General features: G+C 36.8%; 1 protein-coding gene across 6 annotated transcripts in view; it reads left to right on the plus strand.

The window, feature by feature from the left end:
- Positions 1–77: 77 nt before the first annotated feature.
- Positions 78–27,317, plus strand: part of LOC139982256 (uncharacterized) — an 87,710-nt gene continuing 60,470 nt past the window's right edge. For 3 of the 6 annotated variants that reach the window (XM_071994914.1, XM_071994918.1, XM_071994919.1), the window contains exons 1-2: positions 78–265; positions 532–2,568. Coding sequence is in view for 3 of the 6 variants with exons in the window: in XM_071994918.1 (XP_071851019.1) it covers positions 2,549–2,568 (20 nt within the window). In the remaining 3 variants the exon portion in view is untranslated. Of the gene's footprint in view, positions 266–531; positions 2,569–8,673; positions 10,506–27,317 lie in introns of those variants that run through there. The other 3 variants (XM_071994915.1, XM_071994916.1, XM_071994913.1) reach the window with 2 other exon arrangements.

Below are 27,317 nucleotides of genomic sequence, written 5' to 3' on the forward strand. Positions count from 1 at the left end.
CCAAATGTATTAAAAGGACTCCTTCATCTCAAATATAATTGCCAATAATATCTCTATTTTCACCTTTGTTTATTCAGAAAGAGAAAACATAAATAGCTGATGTTAGATGTACTCAACACAACATGAACAGTTTATTCGACCCTTGGTCTTGATACTCAGTCTGTTACATCAACATATGAGACACTTTTCAGACCATTTGGAACATGCAACAGACAGTGTAAAGCTGCTGGGTACTTTTCTGATGAAGAGCTGATAAACGCTTTAGGTATAGTATCTAATGTTCATGTATCTCAGTTACCTGGGTTAATGAGTTGACCTATATTTCACTTCTCTCATTGTTTATGAAGACAAGCGATTACAACATACTCCAGTTTTTTTTTTCAAACAAAGTTCAATAATCACTGGTCATTATGACTTTCTGACCAATCATATGACTGGAATATGGTATATGGAAGTTAACTTTCTCTGTGTGAAGATTTGAAAAGGAAAGTTGTATGTGATAAAAAAAAAATAGGTTTCATTTTCCAACAGATTTAACCATCAAAAGCTACTTGAATTTTTTGCGGACAAACTTTCCAGATGAGACAATTCCACCAAAGATGCAAATCTTGGAAGACCATGTTATACCCTTCATCACAACATGCAAATCCTGGAAGACCATGTTATACCCTCCATCACAACATGCAATTCCTGGAAGACCATGTTATACCCTTCATCACAACATGCACATCCTGGAAGACCATGTTATACCCTTCATCACAACATGCACATCCTGGAAGACCATGTATACCCTTTATCACAACATGTAATCTCGGAAGACCATGTTATACCCTTCATCACAACATGTAATTCCCGGAAGACCATTGGAGCTGTATAGCGCGATGTATATGCAAAGAAGAGTCTGCTGTTTAAACTTATCGTGTGTTACACAAAGACCACTACATATTAGGCGGCTTAAGGAGTTATTGAAAACATATCTAATTTATAAGAAATTTTACCGAAAATTAAGGAAGAAATTAGTCTGTATACAAACGCGGTTTTTGTTGTAATTAGCGTGGGTTATGTCGCAATCTGAATTGGTTTTTCACTCCAAATCAAATCCTCACCTCCCACCCCCCCCCCTTCACCCTCCCTCAGCCAAAAATATAAAGTCACTCAATTTTCGATCCCACACAGAAGCATCATATTCCCCTACATGTAAGGCTTTCCATCTTCAAATTTGCATTTCGTCTCATTTGCATGTTACTAGTTTACTGCATCTGATATGTAACTACGTTTAGCTGAGAGCCGCTCAGATCTGTTATATGCCTATGCATCTTGTTTGGTGGCATGGCCGTATTTGTCTCACATGGGCTAAGTTTAGGCTTAGCGATTGTGAGAAATGCAATGAGAAGATGCTCGTGGTTATTCTACTAAGACTAATGTTGGGCCAGCTGATATCGGTCTAGGCCAGAGGTTGGATAACAAAACACGTGCTAAGTAACTTACATAAGTTACAGAACCTAAAAGCCTATACCGTCAGCTTAGTGCTTTCTTGCTGATTTTCGATTTTCTCTTTGAATGTACATATTCTATAGTCGGTACCTTACTATTAAGTGATGAAAGCTAAACATTGTGTCATTACTTTAATCTTTCATTGGATTCTACCGCAATCAATGGTCACTCGAAACCATATTTATGAACCGTTTTTTTCCTTCATCAATGGCAATCGAGCAACTGAAAATCGTATATCACATATTCATGATGAAAATAAGCGTCATCTATTAGTTAGAAGTTATGATGCGTACGTAATAAGATTAGTTATGATTTTATTTTCGTGGTAAAAGTGCCTGAGGAGAAACTATCACAAAAATACGCAAAAATGGATGCCTTAGGAGAAATAATGTTTCTACATATCGTTTCATATTTCCACCGTTTTTAAACTGAAGAATTTATCATTTCTTCGGTTAAGCTGCACTTAAGACCGGTGCCTATGGGTATATGTGTATACAATAATGCAATTTTACACACAACTTGAACGTTTCAAACGCTTTCATTTAAAAATTCTCCTTATAAATCACAGAAGGTATTACGATCTGTGATCTCATATCTCATTCAACCAGTGTAAACTTCCGCCCATCGAATTAACTTCTTCTCAAATCAGGAGCTTCATCCTTTTACGGCGACAGAGAGTTTCCATCACCGAAGCTTTGGGATACTTTGCGTTTCACCATTCGCAACACACACTCAACAGGGAGTTGTTATGGAAACACTCCCTGCTCTTAATAACTAACTTCTAATCTAAACTCGAAACGTTTTATTGATTTTGTTTTCGGCCTTCTCTGTCCTGTTTGTATTGTAGTTTATTTGTTCATATTTTCCTTGAACAGCGTTAAGAACTTTTCTCTTACTTTGGGCTTCATTATTATCATTATTATTACATTTAAAAGCTATATATGAATGTGCAACCTCATTAACATAACGTATGTTTGCGCACGCGCACGACTAAGATGCCGATGTTTACATTCGTGGCCCAGAGACAAGTGTTCGACGTTACATCGAGTTGTGCATGTTCAGTCTCATCTCTAGGTAAGATCGTCTTCAAATCCTACCATTTGCTTAAATTAAGCACTTCTAAGCCGGATAAATGTTTTGAGATCTTAAATATGTTGGTTTTATTCGTAGATGACCTGTTGTTTAGTAGCAAGTAAGTAGAATATAAACGGTTCATCCGTATCGCTTGTGAAAGTAATAACCACTTGCACTACATACGTAATTCAACACGCTTTTGTTATCAGTGTACTGTGTGTATGCCTGAGTAGCGTGGTAACTACCTTACAGTACATCGTCATTTCAGTATTGACAATGTTGACACATTATTTTCCGCCAGGAATTGTAAGCTATTTTATAAGGAAAATGGACATGGGATGAAGTACTACAGTTGTTTGACAGTTGATATTAATGGAATTTTCATATTTTAGAGTTCCGGTACGACACATGAGCAGCCATTTTGAAGATGTTTATGTGTGTAGCATTTGTTGATGCTTGATTGAAGTGAATAGCTCAATCGTATGCGAGGCGTAAGCTTGACGTCACGATTGTTGTCGCAATAAGGGAATTTCCCCGCATTGCATCATCTCCTAAGTACAGTTTGGATTGCTTCTGTAGTGCATTTGGTTGAATATAGTTATTCTGCGTGTTTGTTAAGACCTTAGTGAAGTTAATGTGTATTCGCTTGGTAATAAGGTAAGCTATAAAAGCAGTAAAACACTGATTCCTAAAGCCGGATCTTGAAAGAGATACTTTTAACAGACGTCTGTTAATGCTCTGGAGGTAAACAACACAGATAAATGAACATATAGTAATTGAAGTCGTAGTAAGTTGGAAAATCCTGAACAGTAAAGAAACTTCCAACCTCCACTAGGATTTGAACCCAGGCCTCCCACTTTATATGCGAACACCCAGCCACTATAGGCTATGAACGCTGATTGTATGTTCAGAGGTTCGAAAACCGATAGGAAAGTAATTCCACTGTAGGCGTTTGTCACCTGTAGCGAACAATACTAGTTCTGTTTTGGTGACATGTTTGCCTTACTCTAGGGATCAAACATGATTCTAACCAACTCGAAACAATTTGTAAGCCGAAGATACTTTGTAAAAACTGTGTTAACTTCGTTTTCTGTGTATATTCAATAACCTTTTAAGTCGAGCAGTATTTTATATACTAAGATGATTCACTTCCAAACTCTCTGCATACGTATTTACAATATAAAAAGCTGAATAACCTATATAATGCCTTTCTACGAACTGAAGTTTCTAAACCTACTGAAAATTTGTTTTGCCTTTACGACTAATATTCGCAGTGTGATAAACAATGTTCAGCAGTTCAGGATTTATGTTTGCAAAATCTGAAAATAACATCTTTTCGCTTTGAATGCCGGTGAGCATGTGTTTGTGTTACCCGTGATTTCATTTGAAAAACGTAATTGAACATTTTTTTATAGGAACTTTCATTATAAGGTCAATCTGAAAGCTTTCCTTCTTACATTATCACATTGCTAAGGTTCTTTAGAAAAGGAAGTAATTTAGCTGTAAGTGCTGTCTGACCACGATTTAAAACAAAACGAAAATTTAAGGTCAGCTGATATATAGATACATTCTTTGCCGTTTACAGATTGTGCGCTTGAATCCAACCAATTCACTTTTAATTTGCATCGACTGAATATTACGTTATTTTCTGCGTATATAATACGCCGTGTGGGTAATAGCATATAACTATTTCTCAGGTGCATTATCGCGTGGTTACGGAGAGTGACAACCGTGTGGAAGGTGGAAATAGCGGTACTTCCCAATCAAAGATAATTACAAATGAATTAAAAGAAACCATATATCAGTATAGAAACTGCTATACTTCTATCACGTCAAAGAAAGATGAGGGGATGGGGCTCGATAACAACACTAAAAATACTTACACAACTATTTCAATAATATCATGGAACACCCTCTGGCAGCATGATCGTCCGATAGATCTTGTTCGTGAGCGAATCAAATCAAGAGGATCAGTCTAGGTATTGACTCATTTGCCAATGTCCTAAATATAGGACTGTACATACTTTACATGCTGTATATATAAATATGTATACGAAACTTCTCAAACGGGAAAATATCTGTTCAGGGGTTGTAATACTTCAATTCTACAGGAAGTAATGAAGACATTCTTTCATTCGATACTGTGTGTACCTGGATTACATTGTATCACATCGTAACAGGAATAAACACAAGGAATCGTTCCGCCATTTTGTAGTTAAATTTTTAGAGTGTGGAAAGTAAATTAAATAGTTCCAGGAGAGAAAATCTCACCACACTGGAGCTTAGGAGGTTACGTGGTGACTTGATTCAGGTTTTCAAGAGTGTGTTTGGTTTTGACAATTTATCCTTCACCGACTATTTTATGTTTGCTAATAGTAGTTTTACCAGAGGTTATTGTCTTAAACTCCAAAAGTCACAAAGTAGGATTAATATTTGGCATAACTTTTTTTCTAATAGGGTTGTGAATGATTTGGAACGGTTTGCCTGGGAAAGTTGTACTTGTAGGTAGTGTGAATGGCTTTAAGAATGCTTTGGATAAGCACTTTAAGCATTGTAATCGGGTCTGAGTGTTTGTGTCTTCAGTTTTTTTTTTCTCACTCCGATAGAGTCCTTGTGGGGACTTGAGTGTCCCTCCTGATCCCTTTTTTCTACTAAACTAAACTAAACAACTAAACTAAACTAAAGAGTAGAAGTAAGATTTAATTGATCATCAAAGAAAAAAATCTAACCATGCAGTTTTCATAAACACAATAATTCCCAGTATTAGACTGCAGAGCGAGATAACGTTAGTTTCTACCGTTAACGTAACAAGTAGGTTTGATTCGTATGACCAGCCCATGTTGTACATTACAAGAGGAGCTGTTTGCTTTCAAATCAATCATAATTATGCCAAATGGCCGTGACGTAGCAAGTTCCATAGAGTGAAATTAATACATTATATAGTTACATATTTTGTATAACATTTATATCGTGAATCAAACTGAAGCTGATAAGAAACTGTAAGATATTGTATAGTAACCGTATTGTACTTTGAAGAACATTCATTTCATCAATTTGTTTAACTACAACTGTAATATTACAACATATATTAATTGATTAAGCTACAGTTACGCAGGAGAACTGTTGCATGGAGCCTATTGTGCTTGTAATATATTGCATTGTACATAAAACCCGTGACTATGTTTCATTGTACTGTAATTAGAGAAGTAATAAATCGATATAATTAAGAGTTCAAAGAGTTTGAATAATATATCTAGCTAGCTTGCTGCTCTCCAGGCTATAAGGCCGATAGCGATGGTAGCTGTACAAACTTGCAATGCGTACTGTGCAGTCCCGAACCCTCAACTGTGTACTAAATGCATCATTTCATTTCAAATTCAACATACACTTCATCGCAATGTCATGTTTTGTGGCCCTATTGTAATGCAATTGCATTCAGAAGCAAGCCTTATTCACAAGTAACAATTTATTCTGGTTTACAATCTGTTTTACATGATATGTGAGGTCTTCCGTTGAAACTAGTTTACAAAGCGTACAAGGAGCAGCGGTGGAGCGCCGTGAAAGGCTCAACATGAGTTGCCTACGCAGCTAGCCTATGAAAGTGTAATTGTACAGAGACTATATGCAAGTTTAGGTTGCAACGTCTAGTCATGTGGGTACCAGTGAGGGCGCATGTGAGCGCCATGACAGGCTCAGAATAAGTTGCCTACGCAGCTTGCCTCTGAAACTGCAAATACACAGATATTATATGAAACTTTAATTTGTGACGTCCAGTCATGTAGGTCTCGTTCACTTGGCAGGTAATGCCATATTGTAGAGCGCACGCGCACTACAATAATGCTAAAAACATACGTTACGTAACCGTTGTGCCCCCTGGCTCTTAAAATAGTTCGTTGCCTCCACGGAGCTCAGTGGACGTTTAACTAAAACAAACGAGGGGGAAATCGCACAACTTGTAAACACGTAGTTTTTTTTACTACAGTATTTTCAAACCCTAAGCTTGAAGTGATGTTGCAAGCAGGCATTGATAGTGCTTTGGATAAAAGTCGAAACGCTTTCTCAAGTACAACACAGAAAACAGGGCAAAAATCATTCCTTGGAATGCAAGTTCTACACAAGAAATCACGGAAATGAAAAATGAAATCGAATCAACCGAGGATTTCTGTATTACAGCAGTAAATTAACTGAATGTATTCAATGAAACAGACAATAACACTTGTCGTGCTTCCTATTATGTTGATGACGAAATCATTGTTAGATTCATTTATGATATTTGTAGCCCCAATTTAATTTATAATTCACGACTCCAACTTCTCAGTAGTAGTCTTGACTGAGAACAGGGTTAATAACAAAACTCCAGTTAGTATTTAAAGTAACAAATTATAATTTCATACATGTTGGCAGTGAGGATTAAAGAGGTGGTGGTGGTGATGGTTTCTATATACATAGTTTTATCTATTTTACAGAAACTATCAGACATTATATCAGACTCCAACCGATTTGAGTTATTTAATGAAATCACGCACCCTGATCGCAGTATAGTCAGTGTCAGTGTGATTTACAAATCGCCTGGTGGTCCTTTATATCTACATTCAGCAAGGATTTTACTCCTCTTTGGAATTCGACGCAGTTACCCAGAAATCTTGCTTTATCTTAGGTGACTTCAATATTTATCTACTCAACTATACGGATGTGACAGCAATGTTTCTGGATTACTGTGTACATCTGTTTGTTGATGCCATGTATATCCAAGCCTACAATAATTTCCGATACTCTGCTACGCTTATTGATATCATATTGTGTAAGGATGAAAGTTTAAATAATATTTCAGGAATATTAATTTATACCGTCACTGATCATCTTCCTGTATACAATAATGTTATCAATTGCAACGCACAATCCAGTGCATACAAAGAAATAAATATTAACAACCGTGATATTCCTGCTCATAAGATGCTCACCTTTATTCATGAGGTACGTAATGTTAATTGAGACGAATTTTATGACTTGACAATTACTAATAACTCCTTTAATTAATTCATTGATGCCATGAATGATTTCGTGGAAATATTTATCCACTTAAATGTCACACAATTAAGAGTTCTCAGAAAGTCGCTCCAAGAATTACTTCCGGTATTCTTTGTCCTATAGCTAAAAAAGAAGAGGAAAAAATACGTACCACAAATCATTACTTCAAAACCGCACTCTATCAGTAAGCTTAAAAACATCATGTACAAAATAAGCTGGCAGCCAGTATTCGTGTAGCAAAGATATCTAAGTTTACAAAAACTTTCTGTGCATATATGACTGACCTAAAGAAAACTTGGGAAGTTATTAAGGAAATAATTGGCAAAACCAACGGATTCTGCCCGGGTTTATCAACCTTTTTACATATAATGATATTGGCATTGAAAATGAACTTTAGGTCGCAATTTTTGTTTGCAATGATTACATTTCTTATATTGATCAAACTTTTGCTGCCAAGATTAAATATTTGTAACAATAAACGAATAACGGAAACTGACCGGGAGAGTTGAACAATGGAAAATAGCAAAGAAATTTGTAGTGAGAGCTGGATTTGGACCAGAGGTCACCCGTTGTAGCTATACATGTCTTTTCTATTTGCTAATGTTTCATTTTGTGATATGCCTCTTCCATCCTATCTTAGTCCTTCCAATCCTAATTCATGTTTCATCACCTCTACCGACATCGTATATACAGTAGCTATCAAACATAATAACAGTGTTAATTTTCGGAAACATGTTTAATAATATGCAATTGATCATTAAACACATCACACATCAATGACGACAGGCAACTAACTTGACTATTTTGCCCACATATCTATAGCATAGTGCCCAATGACGTATGTTATCACCTACGTTAATAATAAGTGGACTGTCCATACCTAGTCGGCATGTCAGCACTACAGGCATTTTAGGAATGTCTCTCATTAAACAAGACCATTGCCACTTTTTTTGCAGTGCCCGAAACAATATCAGCATATTGTCCAACTTTCCACTGAAACATTTTGTTGCTGGGAAGGGTTAAGGGGTGGGGGGGGGGGGGTTCCTACGTATATTTCGATATGTATATTGTCCTATGGCTACAACTCTAGAAACCTTTATAAATTCACACGAAGTTTCGTTGTTCCTGTGCCCATGATCACTAGTAAACGTGTAACATTGCATCTTGAATAGGGAACACTTAGTATCATCCAATTAACACATATTAGTGAATGACAGTAAACAGGGTGTAGTGCTCGACAGCATCATGACGCATGTTAACACTATGGTATATATCCAATTGTGAGTGTATATTAGACCATCAAATACCTAAATTACTTTCGAAACTCTTACATTAATATCAATGTAGATCGTATCATAACGATATACACATTGGTTTTCTTTTGGTTAAGCGCATTATAAATGAAATAATCAACTCTATAGACACGTTATTATTCAACAGTTAAAATGACATAGGATTTGCATAGGTCACACAAATAATGGCTGAGCATGTAGGCGCACTATATGCCTTACAAACGACTAAATATTGTCTACATTCTAGATGCTTTCTGCAATCACAGAAGATCTGAATGATAAATATAAAACTACACTAAACAGGGGGCTGATATGTATACATTTACAAGGTATACACACAAAATAAATCAATAGATTGTTGATGTGTTCAAAGTTAAAAGATGAACTCTTACCTGTTTAGAAATTAATATATTCAATCTCTTTATCATTTTGGCCCTCTATTATAAATGTTTGACAGCTTAGAGTGTCTTTATGAATGATATAAATGTTTTCGAGCTTAGATGTTGTAAACAATTTTTTAACTAAGAGGACCTCAATGAATGTTTCTCCAGGTAGCAGACACCTTTAACTTCTTGCACCAGATAGTACACAGACAAGCAATAATGTAGGTTACTGTTAACGCTTAAAGGGATACTAGTACACAGACTGGTAAATTAAATATTGGATTCCTTATGAAACCCCAAAGTGGGAGGGTTAGGGGGTGACAGGGGCAGTTGACAACTAATACCTGTCTCCCATGGAATTCTCAAGTTACCCTAGATCAAACAGGGCAAATAATGAGCCTGCCAGAGACCACACAGGTAACAGGGTCTCATTCTTTATCACAGATAGGCCTACAATGATCTTCTTAGAACAAACCATGTGGCTCAATGACACATCCATTGAGTTATGTGAGCATACATAACTATGTAGGGATCAACGATAAAAGAATACGTGAATGAAAAGGAGTAAAGCGGATAGGTATATCATATATACGCAAAAATCACAATTAGACACAAATCTAGTGAGTATTTTAATGTGAATGTTTTCGCATTGGTATTTCATATAAATATAGAAGAATTTGTGTGTGTGTCAATTCAACAGCTAAAGACATTTAATATTTCATATTTAAGATGAGTGGCTATGATTCCATATATAGTACTATAATAGCAATTCAATTGAGGTGATTCACTCGATATTTTACAAACACATTGTTTAACTTACAGCGTGTAAAATAGAAAATGAAACAGTTTAGAAATTGTTTGGATTTTTCCCTGCAAAGGAAATGACCGTGCGAGGAGTATATTTAATAAATATATAACACGATATTTGGATTAACCTTTATTGCATCCTTCCGCCAGTTTAGCAGGCAGTGTATGTTAGACAGTATTGAACTCACATTATGATGATACTGTGTACGTTAGAGATGTATCGCGTGAGTAAGCTATAGCTGTTTAAGATCAAACTCTGTTCCGGGTTTGCGCTCTTCACTAAACCATAGGCTGCGTTATGACATAGACAATGTAGCATGACTTCAACTATAGAGTTGTGTGCTGAATGCCATAGTGATTATTACATACCAAGGAACCGTTTTTTTAAATTTGGTTTATGAGAACATTGGATCAGGCGAATTGAAGTGTACGTACAAACTAAGTTACTTATGAATTCATATAAGGCCCAGTAATAATTAACTATCAGATCAATCTAATAAGCGCAACGTTATGCATACTATATGTTTGCATATATGTAGGTCATCATATCAATTCCTTAGCGCCATTCCTTGTGCGGCACGCAAACTGAGTTCGACCGCCGCAGTTTTAGGCCTATGACTTTACCATATAGACCATTTTCCTACAGCCATAGCGTGAAAAGTTAATACCGAAAAAACTTAGTTCAAACGGCACTAAACAGAGAAATGTGTTGTCTCTAAAGTTATGTTATTTTCTTAACAATACAGTTCAAAATTCCACCGGACTTCGGTGATTTACGATGCAAGGTTAATAAATATCGAACTCAAAACCCTCATTGAAAACACACAGTAAATACTGAAGAAAATCACCGTTTGATAGCCGTACTTTGTTTGCGTAACCATCCTCTTGAATATTCATTGACAAATTTAGTTCAAACGGTTTTGGAAAGGATTTTTTCTTAACTTTACATTGATGTTAAATTCATTTTCATTGGTCACTGTCTTCAATCGGACCAAGTACAATCCAATCGAATGTCTTCTAAGAAAAATGCAAGTTTCGCTTTCTTCGGTGGGCACGCCGTTACGTAATATGTGTATCCTGTACTCTGCAATAGGGTACAGCTACGCAATGCACAGTGCTCACCTACATCGCCACAGCCGAGTTTCGCTTTCAAAACGTCATATTTTATTGAACTTAATATTATTTCAAAGAAAATGACCGTGGAATATGCATCATAAATATTGAAGCAAGTAAGTACCAATTAATTTATCTAATGCAATCCTATAATTATAGAAACACTGTTTAAGACCCCCCTGATGAATGGAATAGTCGAAACAACTTGTCCGCACAGAGCCACAGGATTTTCGGTCAAGGTGATGAGTCATACGCGTTGGTCAGTAAGAGGGCTATTTTGAAGAATGTTTAGTGTGCATTTTAGAAAGAAAGGAATTGATATGATAAATAAACTAGTTATATTAGTACTTTATTCATCTCTATATTGTTATAGACCAGTCTAGTAGGCTACAACTCATTTGGTTTTTATTTTAGAGTCATAACATTGCGATAAAGTTGTTAACATTACGACTCGTCCATTAACTCAGGCACATATTTTTGTGTCACAATTCGTAACTGCCGTAAGTACGCCTATATCAATTGTTAGGAATGTTTAGGGAAAAAAGTAGCTACTTGCATTCCCCATTTTGAATGGGTGCCATTTTGTTTAAAAAATATTTATATATCGTTACCTAATGGTAGTGTTTAAAAACTGTGTATCAAGTAGGTTCCCTTTTGCCGCTCTTAAGTTCGACCTCTTTCAAGGAGAGCGGCAGAGAGGGGACTATCTTGTAATTTTACTGCAGAGAGAAAGCAAATAATGAAGATATGACGTCGTATTTATAGTGGTTATAGACACTTCAATACTGTTTGAAAATAAATAAATTATATCTTAAATAGAACATAATTTGAGGAAGAATAGCCTATTACAATGAGAAGGTAGAATGCATTTGAATTCCACTTAGTACTGGTTCTTATCAATATTACTATGCATGTGTTTGCCTAAAATCATTATGGCATAAGCTTTGTACAATATCGTGAAGCATATAGCGTATATACATGAATTAGTTACGTGATCTAACACTGTACTTAGTAATCCGTACTTATACGTCTTTTCTAGGGTGTTGTCCGTTCACCCGAGTTCCGTGATTGCGCACTAGAGAACCGTTGCGGAATAAGGAAGTGTTTGTCGAAAGTAGTATTGTAGCATATAGGCTGAGGCTGTATGCATACAATGTAACGTAACGGGTATTTACGAAAAGAAAAGAGAATCTAGTGGCAAATTAAATGTTGTTTTACACAATCTGTTGTACAACCGTAAAATTTTTTACAGAAATTTGAAATTAGGGATGATAGTAAACTGGTTCTGCTGAAAATTCTAGATGTCACATGTAAATATGCACACCGACTTGAGCAGTTCGATCTTTGGTGGAGAACAATATTGAGTGGTTGTATGGCTAATGGAGATACAAACACTGCTTTCCTGAGCTTAAAGGCTATGACAGCTATTTTTGCTCGAATAATATACTCATATCAAGTACAAAACATGAACAGGTATTGCTTTTGCAACAAAGGTTTGGCATTGTGTTCCCGTGAAGAGATCTGCACTATTTACGTATCACACTTCCTATATTCCGGAGTTTAAAGTGTATTGTCAAACACAATTGCTGTAAATTGTTTGCATGTTCAGGTTAAAAAACCACATCCTCATAGTACTTGGAGATGTGGAAATACACATGCTCAATATTTGGTGATGTTTTATGCTGACAAATGTCAACAGTAAAATTAGTAATATCATTGTTGCGGGAGAAATGTCTTTTTTCCCTGTAAACTGTACATATCATTTGTCCCCAATATTGTTTTTACAAACTGTTGCATAGTGATGAAATGCTAAATGCTCAAAAAACATATGAGAACGTTACCAATGTAACACACATCGTGACACCTGAAGTGTAAATCAAGCAACGTTTGAAGATATACTGAGATGATAACACATATAACCTTCTACACGTGATCGACTAATTTTTGTAGTAGGGAACTGATTTCCTGCCCAAAATACTTTATATTCAAAGAACCATATCTAGAGTTAGGAATGTTATTGAGATGCAATTTTCAACTAAGTAACTACATGTTACTTTTCGATGTTAACATCGCATACTATCATTGCAACCGGTCTAACTTCATCAAGCAAACATTCACTACTTATGTAATGAGGTAGACATACTTTCAAACCACTTTCAATCCCACTCTACCTCTCCCACCCCCTCCCCCAAAAATGCCGAATATCAAAAAAGACATTTCTGACACGTATTTCTGTCCTTTAAAATCTCTATGAGAAAACAAAAAGTGTTTGAAAGTTTTACATTTTCGAGGGATTCACTCCCAGGACCCTCCTCTCTTGCTTTTTCCCAATAAGTGTACCTCCATCCGATCAGATATAAAGCAAACACTCGGCAACAGCCATGGCTAGCTGAATCAAGTTCAAATGTGCATAGTGTTGTAATGTTTTATCGGTACCAGTGGAATAGTGGTTCAAAATGCTGTATGGAAGGGTACAAACATTGGGCTAACAATACAATGTTATGTATCGAACTTGAAAGTAAAATCTTCAAATCCTACAATGCCATGCAGTAACAACTAGTAAATCATTATTAGGCCCATATAGATAACGTTAGTTCTACCTAGACAAATTAAGGGAATGCAACTTAACCTTGGTATCATACCTGTGCTTAATTTCTCTAATTAATGTCGTCGTCGTCGTTGTCCTATGAGTCATGACTGACCCTTTGTGACCCTATTGATGATGACGTTCCAACCACTTCTATCCTGGGCAAATCGGTGAGCTGCGCAGATGTTCATGCCGGTGATCTCTTTTATCCCGTCAGCCCATCGAACTTTTGGCCTACCACGTTTTCGTTGACCCTCAACATGACCTTGGGTAATGATCTTCTCCAAGTTGTCACCTTCTCTCCTAGAAATGTGTCCAAAATACTGCAGCTTGTTCTTATCTATCTTCTGACATAAGGTAACCTTCGCTCCAATTTGGTTCTTGACAAAATCATTTGACTTACGTTCCTTCCATGATATCCTCAGCATCCTCCTCCAACACCACATTTCAAAAGCATGGATTTTCTTTCTGTCTACTGCTCCCAAAGCCCACGTCTCAGACCCATATGTAGCGATTGGAAAGACCAAAGCATTCATTATATGGATCTTGGTGTTCCTTGAGATCCCTCTGTCTTTCCAGATGTCAGTGAGGTTTATAGCAGATGATCTAGCCATGGCGAGACGCCGTCGTATTTCTTGTGAGCATCCACCACCATCCACAATCAGAGAGCCCAGGAAGTTGAAAGTGTTGACTACTTCAACATCCTCTCCATCAGCTTGAATATGATGGTCATTCTTTCCTCCACATATCATAACCTTTGTCTTCTTAACATTGAGGTACAGTCCGTATTCCTCACTGGATTGCTTGACTCTTTCAATAAGGTCTTGAAGCTCTGCTGCTGTTCTTGCAAGTAGGGTAGTGTCGTCAGCATATCTAAGATTATTTATCTGGCGTCCTCCAATGGATACCTGTCCCACAAAGTCATCTAGAGCTAATCGCATGATGTATTCTGCGTAGATGTTAAAGAGATACGGTGACAAGATACATCCCTGGCGCACTCCTTGACCTATTGTAAACCAGTCGCTGTCACCACATTCTGTTCTAACTGTGGCCTCTTGACCTTCATACAAAGATTTTATCAGGATGATCACATGTGTAGAGAAGCCCATTTCTTTCATGATTCTCCACAACTTATGATGTTGAACACAGTCGAAGGCTTTGCTGTAGTCAATGAAGCAGAGGAAAAGGGGTTGCTGGAACTCCGCGTTTTCCTCCATCATATTCCTCAAGTTTCCTATCTGATTTCTTGTCCCTCTTCCTTTTCTAAATCCAGCTTGCTCAGGTGGTAACTCACTTTCAATTTTGTTTCTTATTCTTTCCGCAATTATGTAGAGCAAAACCTTGCTTGCATGAGAGATGAGTGAGATGGTGCGGTTGTTAGCACACTCCCTTGTATCACCTCTTTTGGGTAATGGAAGAAACACTGCCCTTTTCCAGTCCTCTGGCCAATCTTTAGTTTTCCATATCTTGTTGCACAATCTATGAATTACTGCAACTCCCTCATTGCTGCTTTCCTTAAGTAATTCTGCCTGGATATTGTCCACTCCTGGGGCTTTACCCCTCCTTAGCTTCTTCATTGCATGCTCCACCTCGCAGAGAAGAATGTCTGGGTCATCCTCAAATTCTTGATCTTCTTCACCCTCCTGTGTGTCATCATCTTTGGATGCATACAACTTTTCACAGTATTCCTTCCATCTCGTCTTAATTTCATTTTCTTCTGTCAGGATGTTGCCATCTTCATCTTTCAGGACATTGAGTTTGGTGGTGGGTTTTGAAGTCAATAGCTTGATGTTTTTAAACATATCCTTGGTGTTATTTGTAGAGCTATCACGTTCCACTTCAGCACATTTTTGCTTGATGTAGTCTGATTTGTCACTCCTGATCTGCTTCTGAACTTTCCTAGATAAATCCTGATACTCTCTTCTCGTATCTGTGTTTTCCAGTCCCTTTTCTTTGACCTTCCGTCTTTGATCTGCCAAGTCGAACACCTTTTCTGTGAGCCAGGGCTTCCTTTTGTTCTTACGTTTGGGGATTGTTTTCTGTGCTGTGTCTAATACAACCTGCTTGACATCTTGCCAAAACTCATTCGGGGTGGATTCCTCTGAGTCCATCTCCATCAACCTCTGGAATTTGTTTTTCACTTCCACTCGATACATGTCATCGATCTTGCTGACATCAAATCTCACTGGTTTTCTTGGCTTCTTGACCCTTCTCAATTTCATCCTCATTGTTGAAACCAGAAACTGATGATCTGTTCCACAGTCTGCGCCTGGATAGGTTTTTGCACAGATGAAGCTGGATCTCCATCGCTTTTGGACCAGTATGTAGTCAATCTGGTTTCTGTAGCGTTGATCTGGTGATGACCAGGTATATAGCCTACGTGGGTGTTGCTTGAAGAGGGTATTAAGGATCATCAGGCCATTTTCTTGACAGAAGTCGATTAGCAGTTCTCCTCTCTCATTTTGCTCTCCTAGTCCATGGTTACCCATCACATTTTTATTGGTACACTGTCTTCCAACCTTTGCGTTGAAATCCCCAATAATCACTGTGATGTCTCTCTTATTGACTGAGTCTATGGTCAGTTGTAGCTGCTCATAAAAGGCATTTATTTCATCTTCAGTCGATGTAGAGGTGGGTGCATAGGCTTGTATAACTGTAAAATTCATAGGTGTCCCTTGGATGCAAATGGTGATAATTCTTTCACTAACAGGGTTGTATCCGAGAACACATCTAGCCACGTCTAGGCATGCAACAATTGCAACTCCATGCTCTCTTCTACTCTCAGTTCCAGAATAGTAAACCACATGTTTGCTTGATGTTGTCAGATGTCCTTTCCCTGTCCATCTCATCTCTGATATACCACATAAGCTAACATCACATCGTTCAATTTCTCTTGTTAGAATGTCTATTTTCCCACTGTTCATTGTCCTGACATTCCAGGTACCAATTTTCAAAGTTGTTTTCCAGAGGTTACATCTGTTATCATTATCCTTGGGGTTATTGGCTACTACACTTCCATCAGGCATTATTCCATCAGGCTTTGATGCAGCAGCGTCATCGATGCAAGGTATGATGCCATCTGGCCTCTCTTCCCCAGTAGCATTTGAGACACCTTCACGCCTGGGGGTCTCACTATCCAGTGTCATAGCTTTACACTCAATAGTTGTACTCATCATCATGGTATACATGGCAAAAGAAAGACGGTGGTGGTTTGCCATTGCCTTCCACCTCTGCTGGATGGCCGGTGGCTCTCCAATGAGCTCATACGCCCTTAGAGGTAGATCTTGCTTTTTACTTCTACCTGGGTATCCAGCTACCCTCCTCATCAGACCCCTCCTGAGCTCTGATGGGGGTGTCGGTTTAGCCGCCGACGGCCCGGCCCTGGAACAGGTAGTACTGGTTTACAGGGTACCAGTAGCAGATCAACCGAACTGACCGCTGACGGTCAGTTCAAAACCTGACCTGACCTAATTAATGTAAACCTCAGAAAATGCAATAATTCGCTAAATGGTTGTCTTTACTGGCTAACTACATCGTTGTACAGGTATAGGCCTAGCATAATTGTATATCACTATATGATTAGTGTGCAAGTTAGACCTTTAATAAGCCGTAGTGAACATTTTTACTTGGAGTAATATGAGCAGTAAACATATTTTATGTATGGATTACTTTAACTTAAACCTTTAGTGTTGCTATTGTTGAGCCAGTTTAGTATATTGGTATTGTTAAGCGGCTGGTGTTATCAAATTCATCAAATTTATCAAACTGACAAACTTTATATATCGATACCATTTGTGAACTTTTTGAGCCCAGGCGCTACTAATGTCTGCGCACGGTATTTGTTTAGAAAAGCGAAGGCAACACGAGGTTTTCTTTTCACACATAAAATACTAAAACAAAATTCAAAACAGTGTTTAACCTACTAATGCTTTCAAAGAAGTTTATATAACATACTCTATGTAACGCCAAAAGGGACAAATATTATGTAGATCTAAGTCATTATGTGAAAACAAATTGCTGCTACATTATAACAATAACAAGTCCCTATGTGGCGCTATTAGCACGGCAACATGCTGACAAAGAACATATTATTTATCATGCGATCATTACACTGTCAGATAATGACCACCGAAACTGTACTATACTGACCTGTTTTTTCTTCATAAGTCTTTATGTGGCTTATCTATCGCCACATAAGTACTTCTGCTCCACAAGTTCTTGTGTGGTGATATATGCTACTGTACATCAGGACTTCGTGGGATCCTTTTCCATCCGATGGGGCTATTCAATATTTTCACCAGATAACATTAATTTATTTTACTAGACGTGCGCGTCACTAATGTAATTATTACGTAGTCTGTACAGTCGTTCGCGTGAGGTCTTCGTTTTACTTATAGTGTACATGATGCACGGTTTCATTATTACTGTAGGCGCTTGGGATATCGAATTTGGCAGCCAAATTCGAAAAGAAAAGTGTAAGCAAATATAACGAAATGATACTACTACTAGTCTAGGCCTTGTAGGGCTGATTCGACTTTAGTAGACCAAGGTCTAGTGCAGTGTATAAAGTAGATGAAGGCGTAGGGTAAGACCTGTGGTCAGACATGTTATTATATGATTATAATGCACGTTTTAAAGGCCTAGGCGTACGCTATAATACATACGCACTGTGCCTAAAGTCAACGTGTTTCTGTTCTTTGATTTTGGTTTTACTAAGACGTAGAGAGAGTAAACTGTTACCAATAGTCCTACCATGTGCTCCGATTATGTATAATCCAATGCAGAATGGTTTTAGTTGGATGTGTTTCATTGTTTGTTTGCTTCGTTTCACCGCACTTAAAAAGCACATTGTTGTATTTTGTCAAGATCAACTGAAAATAAGATATGATGTGTTATCAAGTCACGTTGCCTGTATTTATTTGAATAATATCTAGGTGATTATTCGATTACAAGAACCGGAAGTAGCTAGGCTAGAGTGTCAGTTAGAATGTTTATATTTATGATATAACCTACTTGATTTCACTGAGAAATAATACAGGAAACAAATATGTTATATAGGCGCATCTAGGCCAATTGAAAACAGCATGGCTGGATTAAATTATACATTGGTGTGTCATTGATTTGATAAACAAGGAATTCTTATTAGTGAAGGTTCGATCTCTGGCCGAGTTAAAGAAGGTACATCTTTTTTTCTAGAGCAATATATGGTTTCCCTTCTAGTGTGACCCACTAAATTAAAAAGAAGAATCTCAATTGGATGAAAAATGTTGATTGTGAAGCCACTAATGCAAAATTGTAACCCTTAATTGGTTCTCCCGAAATCGTGGTCACGTAGATTTGTAAAATAATTGCCCTCCAATGTATAATCATTATTGTTAGACATATATATGTACTCTTCTTTCCTTTATAGTGCACTGGTCTGATAGCATGTCTTCATAGGTCAAGTCAAAGAAAAGTTAGGAGCGAACTGTTTGCTCACAAGTTGTTGAGCATACTTTTCCAGGAATTCATTCTTATGAAACATAGTTTGGCCAAATAATAGTTTTTGGAATATTTTAATGATTAACACTATTTCTGAAACACTTAAAAACCGTTAGTGTTTATTAGAAGGTTTTCCTTAGTATTTAAGCCATTGATTTTCGAGCGAACACTGACTAGGCCTAACTGTGGTACAACTGTTACCTTTTCTATAACTTATGTGTATGTGCATTGACTATATAATATAGTACTTAATGTATTTGGTCCCTTGATGATATGGAAAAAGCATAACTTTTTTATTTTCATTTAATTCCTCTAGTAATGGAAAATGGGGAGAATATGTGTTACCATTGTATGCTCCAACAGTACTTACCAACTGGATAAGTGGAATTCATAGTTCTTTTGGCGCTGTGATTACATTTCTTTCTATGGCATGGGTACGGAGGGCCTCAGATGTACATATTACAGAATAATATGTTTTACTTAAATAGTTTGTAGATCTAAGATATATTACCTAACTTATAGGGGATTTACTGTAAAGGAAGATCTCATGAGACATGCCAGACTAGTAATCCACCTCCAAGCAAAGAGAAAACTATAAAAATAAAAATAAAATACAGAACAATAGCATAAAACATGTGGAAGAGGGTTCAGACTGGAATTGTTGTAACTGTGAATGTGTATTTAAGAAACACTGGTGGGAGATGGGAGAGTGGAGCGATTGATTCTTCAAATTTGTTGACAATGATTGCTATCAAAGTAGCTCAATGAATTGTAGTGTTGCCAAATCTTCCGTCATACAGCCTTATTCAAACAAATAGTGTTGTATTATAAAGAGTGCAAAATTCCATTGTTCTTTGACTATAAATTTGCATAATAATGTCATTATTCCAAGGAAAGCAAATCCATTTAACATATGTCTAGCCCATACATCTTTGTACAGATTCCACTAAGCTGTCGACTAAACTCACTGAGCTCCTTTAAGCACATACAACATTTTAAGACGACTACATGATGATGGTTTCCCAATCATCTGATAAGAAGTGTTCAAAAGTTGACGGAGCAATACATTGTAATAAATACTACAAGTTAACGTTTCTTTATTTCATTTTATTAGCAGACTTTTTCAAAAGATCTGTGCAATCAGGTACCTCAAGTAATGCAGCACAATACTTTACTCACAAATCATATATGTTATTTTGTTTGCATCTCGTAACATTTGAAAGTATTTAGTTAACTCAACATAGGTGTGAGAATTTCTTCATTGACCATTTTTTTTTTGCCAGGTAGTTTTAAGAACAATCTGTGAAGTTGTGAACATCTTTTAATTTCTGATCTTGCTGTCTCATCAAACTTATAATCATAATAATCAGGCATTTATATTTACGACGCTAAAGCAACCGCGAATGTGGGAGAAGCCGCAAGGGCTTATGGATTACAACTTTGACGTCGCTGGCTTCCAATTCAACATTTTAAATAACATTTGGAATCTTTTTAATTTAGAAAGTCATTTCAAATGGAAAATCCGTTGATTGCTCTTGGATGAAAAAAACACCTAACTATGACCCAGCCGGGGATCCAACTACGAACCTCCCGATTTTCAAGCCCCATTGCTTCAAATAAGATCGCTTCTATCCAAATCAAACCATGGTGTGCTTTGTTACACCCATTTGCAGTTGCACTTGTGAATATTTCGAACGTGACTGCTTAGACTCATTCCTTGTCACTATTTTGTCACTGCTTTGGGATAGTGTGCGACACACTAAAAGAGTAGTTATTCTCCAGGACACATGTCCGACAACATAAACAATGTACCAGTCTATCAGGATTCGCTCTAAAACAGACCTGTTCAGAGTCAACTACAAACAGGCTCCAGTCTTCTACCCTTACATTATGACCAAAGCTTTTCAATATTTTGATGTCATTTAGACGGGCCTTACACTCATTGTCCCTGCAATACTTCAAATTTGCATGCAGATGAATGCACAGTAAACGCCTCAGCAAAGACGGGTGGTCAATTTTAAGTTCTCGAAACAGAAGCCTGTGACATTTGGCCAGAACACTGAATAACTGATCCTGTAGTTTTTCCTATGCTGTGAGCAAACCATGACTCATTTCCAAATTGACCCCTTGTACAACTTTCTACCTTAACGGCAACACCCCCTCCCATCCGGCCACACCCCATCAACATCCATCAAAGCTTGACCATTTTACAAGAGTTTCACTCGTTCTAGTTTTATTTATGAATTAAAATTAGCCAATTATGCACAATGATAATGTAAAATAAGTGACTGCCTAATTTTCTGATATGCTATTCCTTGTATTCACAACCTTCGTTTGAAGGACACTGAACACAAGTTTGATAATTTTTGGAAAAATTGTATTATTCTTTGAAAAGAAGAATACCACAGTATTTCAATGATGTAAATGAGCTTGTAATAAAGGGTAATTACTGCCTAAATTAAACAAACGCGTCATAGTTTGCACATATATCAAAAGTTTCTCAGATTTATCAAAACTTCAAATTAGTATATCTTTGAAACTGAAACGTTTCGAAAAAAAATCAAGAGATTTAAATGATATTATCAAAGACAACATGTGAACTCCATATGTGGCAAATTGGCAAGATTTCCATAGTACTTTTAGACTCTGTTATATGTCACAGAATGAAATTATCAATTAATCAATTAATTTTACTAAAGTAGATATGGATCCATGTAGACATGTTTCATAGTGAAATTATCAATTAATCAATTAAGTTTACTAAATTAGACATGGATCCGTCTACCATTCTTTTGTACCGTTTTAGATCGCCGCATGTGTAAGTAACCAAAGCACAAACACAATGTAGGAACATTTTAATTTACCGTGTTACAAGTATGTGTACGTGATCGCGGAAAATGTTGATTGCTACAAACACGCAGAGCGTGATTAAAAATCATGTTTACGAAATTTGCTAACATTTTTTTTTAATGTAAAGCCTTAAATTTACAACCAAAAAAGACCAGATTAATTAAGTACAAAATCATTCTTATTTTTGTATATGCCTTCAAAACCAATTTTCGTTGGTTCCGTCAATCTTAATGTATAATAAAAACTTGCTGATTTTGTTCCTTTCTTTCATATCCCAGACAAATCAACAATATAATTCCGTATTTAAACTATACCATGATACGCATTTATGTACAATAAAAGGTAGATTCATACACATGTATAGAAAAGATACAGTTTGCACCATCTATCACAAGAGGGACACAGCAAACTGCCAAAATGTAACATCAATTTAAGCTTGCACGGTTTCGTGAAAACTTACAACCGGTTTTTCTCTAGCAAAAAACCGAATCTGGCTCAAAAACCGGTTTTTTCCCCCTCCCGAATTGCATTGAAAACATCCAAATCTCGATCGCTAAGATGCGTATTTTTGAAGCTTTATCAACAGCGGGTTCAAGTCTGTTCGTTCGCAGTAAATTGTTAAAAATAAGAATAATAAATTCAAGAAACGTTACTGCCTTCATGACTCTCATTTTATAACCTACGTTAACTAAACTGAAGTAAATATGTCGAAAAGAAATGTGTTAGTAAAATTTTTTCTTAAAGTTTTAACATCACGTACACGTACACGTATCGTTTGTCTTGTGTTTACTGTACTTCACGAAGTTCAAATTCGTGTTCAGAAAAAAATATCACGTTCATGTTAAATGTTATATTATATGTTATATTTTCGGAGATGAGGGCCGAGCGTAAACCCCATTATGACCAATTGGAGATCGTAAAAAAAAATGCCTTACAATATGATTGGTCTAATGAAGGTACCAAATTGCACGAGGCTCTAGCCATGTTCGCGGGTGGTATCTTGGCGGTAAAATAAATTTCTCTTCAAGGAGTGAAGAGAATTTACCGTCTACACTTTCAAGTACAAGTTGAAAAATATCCCTGGCAAAAGCGGGGATTAGGTCGGCAAAGAATATAAATTGTTAACGTTTAAGTTGGAAATTTGTTCTTCAACGCAAACGAAAAACCAACTGAGAGACGCCTTGTCTGATAACTGATAAGAAGAAATGTTTAAAGGAAACTTACAAATAAAATAAAATCAATTAGCGTACAAAGGAGAATTGTCCCAGCAGCAACATCTGTAATTTCCAGCCATGTATGCAACATTTTTACTCCTTTAATATTCCTTGACTCAAGCCTGACGCCAGGTGTCTCTTGTGAATAATGGACTGTGATTGTTCTAATGTTACTTGTTGCATCTTAGTTGTTAAACTCAGAGCCCCCCCCCCCCCGTGATTGTTCTAAAGTTACTTGTTGCATCTTAGTTGTTAAACTCAGAGCCCCCCTGTGATTGTTCATTGTTCTAATGTTACTTGTTGCATCTTAGTTGTTAAACTCCCAGAGCCCCCCCCCCCCCTCCTGCGACTGTACATGTCGTATGGTATTGTGGATTGCGCAATGTACCTTTCAAGTTTTAACGTTCATTTTTTGAACACGAACTGTGATCAATGTGTTTGAAAAGATTTTCTCCATATCCTCTACTATTAAATTGAAGTTAAATAATAAGAACAACACAAAAGAGGACAAACACGTCGGATATGAACTGCATCTCGTCATTTGAGTGTGTACTTCTCACAACTACTAACGTTGGCCACCAAGGTCAGTTCAATACTACAAGGTACCTAACTGATGCACGCATATAAGGGCTGCATAGCCTAATGTTAGGCCTAGCTATCCACCCTCAAGCACTGGTTTATGGCGTGTGCCGATCGTAGCTGACAATAAAGCTTTCTCTTGTTGCAATTTACTTTCATATTGCAAAAAGAACAATAAATAGGAGAAACCAAAGTCAACAAACTTTGTTTTTTCCAGTATTTGCAATTCACATTTCGGTTTTTTCGGTTTTTCGGTTTTCTTAAAATCAAAAATAGTACCGAAATTCGGTTGGAAAAAACCGGTTTCGGTACTAAAACCGGTTTACCGTGCAAGCCTACATCAATTACTCGTTATTTTGAGATCTCACATGTTAGAAATTTACACTTCCAAAAAGTAGAACGTTAAATTATGAGAAAAAAAAATCCGTAAAACCACTTTGTAGGGGAAAAGAAGGACTCTTCGTTTTGCTTTATTCATTGTTTTGCACATGTTATTGGAGATAGAAAGCACACTAGGGCATTCTGATGGTAGCCGTAGCCTTATTTGCTGATGGGAAACTATTTTGGGGAATTTAGATGTACATTAACTGTTAGGTTTGTTTTATTATTACTAATTTTAAATGCCAAAAAGGGACCTACTGGGGGCAGGGGGCAACTAAGCAGAGTGGGTGGTCCGTTTACTTTTGGGGACCAAGCCATAATTAGTATGTTACGAAAGGCCTGGTATGTACTTATATTCGCAGTGAATCCATATTCTCAGTTAAAACATTGAAGTACTTATATAGGGGTTAATACTGAAGCTGGTAGGCCTACATAAACCACATCTATATATGTAATAAACATAGTTATGAACCGTAGATTCACATTAGACTGCTGCACTATTCACGCAAATTGATTCTTAGGAATTCTCTACGTTTATTGTTATTCTAAAAAAAAACTCGTGAAAATCAAAACAAACCTACGGTCAAGGCATTCACGACCGTGCAAATGCGTGATGAATAGTTAAGATAAACCAGTGTGTTATTTTCGATAACAATGCGTGCGTATAGGAATATTGAGGTTGCACTCTACTGACTAACGGAATCAGAAGAAATTTTATGAACATTTCGCTAAAACAAACTGAAATGCGCAGGCCTACTTTCATTTAGAAAGTGGACATCGCAGGGGACCCCCCTCCCCACCCCCATCCCGCAGACTACGGCCCTGTTACATTCCTTTCGACATTATTTACCTTGAGGAAGTGTGGCGTGATGATGTGGACCGCCTTATCACCTCTATTTACGATTTAGTAATGATAGAACGTTGAACATTCAAGCACAGAGTAATTGATGCGATACAACGTGGCAACATAACGTTTTGAAAATGTTATAATTTTATATTGTGTAAGAATTAATAAACCAGTAACTGAAATGTTATTCTCAGAGTCGAGAAAGTTATCATTTAGTGGAATTGTTTTTTTGTTTGTTATTCAATGGTTGTATGGGCTTCCGTACGTGGACGTAAGCATTCTATTTAAATTATCCCTTTCTGCGACAGCTTGACTCATAAGGATGTTAGGCTAATCCATTTCCCGACTTTAACATAAATGCAAATGCATCCTTCTTGTGTAAAGACTGCAAGTTTTATAAAACATGATTTTGATCGTTATGTAAAGAAATAACTTGTATCACATGAGGATCATTATATTTAAATACATGTAACTAATCTACATGCAATCACTTTTAACTACTTCAAGTTTGCGTTTCCTATTACTTTTGAACCTGTACGCGTTCTACAAAGAACAACTTCGATCACATAAAACATTGTTTCATTACGTCATAAATGTCAATGTTCATGTTTTTCAAGGTAAAGTGCAATTGTACACTTTCGGCGTTCTATAACGAACAACTTTGATCGAGCAACAATTGTTGTTTTATTACGTCATAGGCCGATGCTTTTGTTTGTCTGTATGGTACAAATGTACTTTATCTCGATACTTTGGAAGATACCTCACGATAGCGCTTGATAAGTAGTTTGTAAAGCTTGTAATATATATTTGTAAAATGTAAGCTCCATGTTCATTATTTTACATATCTACGCCTTTTCAGATGATATGCTGGTCTAACAGTTAGTAAAAATTAATGTTAGCCCTTCCTCTCTCCTACTGACCCAAGGCATGGCCTAGCCTGTTTTTAACCTAGGCCGATACTAGTTCAGCTACGCTACGCACAAGACTGTCGGGAGTAACGGTAACGGATAGTGAATTTAAAGTATAAAAAAAAAACATGCTGTGTTAGCATAGCATCCGTATCGTTAAGTTAAGTTTACACTTAGCTAGTGTTTATAATAAGGAAGTGTACTCTTTCAGTTGCTAATCCTACTAGTAGAAACACTCAATCAAATGTCGAAGATTGGTGGCTATGAGTAGAATGCCTAGCAGTACTGTCAGTAGGCTATATAAGGTTCAGCTGGTTGGAGCACACACTTTAATAATGTATGACACACAGTACTTGCATGTGAGAGAAAAGACAAGATTCAATGTAAATTTAAACTAAAGTGGAAATACTGGATTTTCAGCCTTACCATCCTGGAACTTTGACTTCAGAAATGCCATATAATTAACATTGCAGTCTTTATTACTTATTAGCATCTGTTTTAAATGTTAGGGAGTTAAGAAAGTGATTTTCTTATGTTTTTGTAAGGAACGCTTTGAAAGTCTTGTTGGAGTATTTTGTATTCTTCATCAGTAATCAATATTGGTTGACCATATATAACAGTGCCGTAATACCGTAACTGCCAATCCAGCTTTGCTTGACTAATACAGTAGGCTATCTATGCTCTTTACCTTACTTATACTGGACAATAAATTAACAGTAATAATAAGTAACATATTTAATTTAGCCAGACTGCTTTAGGTACTATGGTAAACTTGGACACCAAACATAGCTCTGATACTATTAGTTGGCAGACTTTACTCAACAGTCTCCTTGCTTTAAGACAGTTTTGTCTTATTTGCATATTGATTGAAAGATTGATTAATATTGCACTATAAGATGTGTCTCTAAGAATTGAGGAGAGGGGTTGAGAGAAGGGCTTTAAACGAGACTAATGTTCCATCTGCACTTTCAGATATGTTCAAGCTCTAAGAATAGGGGAAACAGTTGGGAGAAGGGTTTCAAAATTTGATTATTGTGTATACTTCACTATAAGATGTGTCCCAGCTCTTAAGAATGGGAGAAATGGGTTGGGAATAGGGTTTCAAAAGAAGTTATTGTGTCTATACTACACTGTTCACATAGTAACATAGCTAGCTTTAGTGATGATAGTACTTACTATCAGTTTACACCTGTATCTTTATGAGAAGCAGAAGAGTGTTTTCAATATAGATGTGTAGGGTATAAGATCATAATGACCTATACGGTAGGCTGTAGGCCAC

This window comes from Apostichopus japonicus, chromosome 16, assembly GCF_037975245.1.
Source record: "Apostichopus japonicus isolate 1M-3 chromosome 16, ASM3797524v1, whole genome shotgun sequence".
NCBI classification, from domain to species: domain Eukaryota; kingdom Metazoa; phylum Echinodermata; class Holothuroidea; order Aspidochirotida; family Stichopodidae; genus Apostichopus; species Apostichopus japonicus.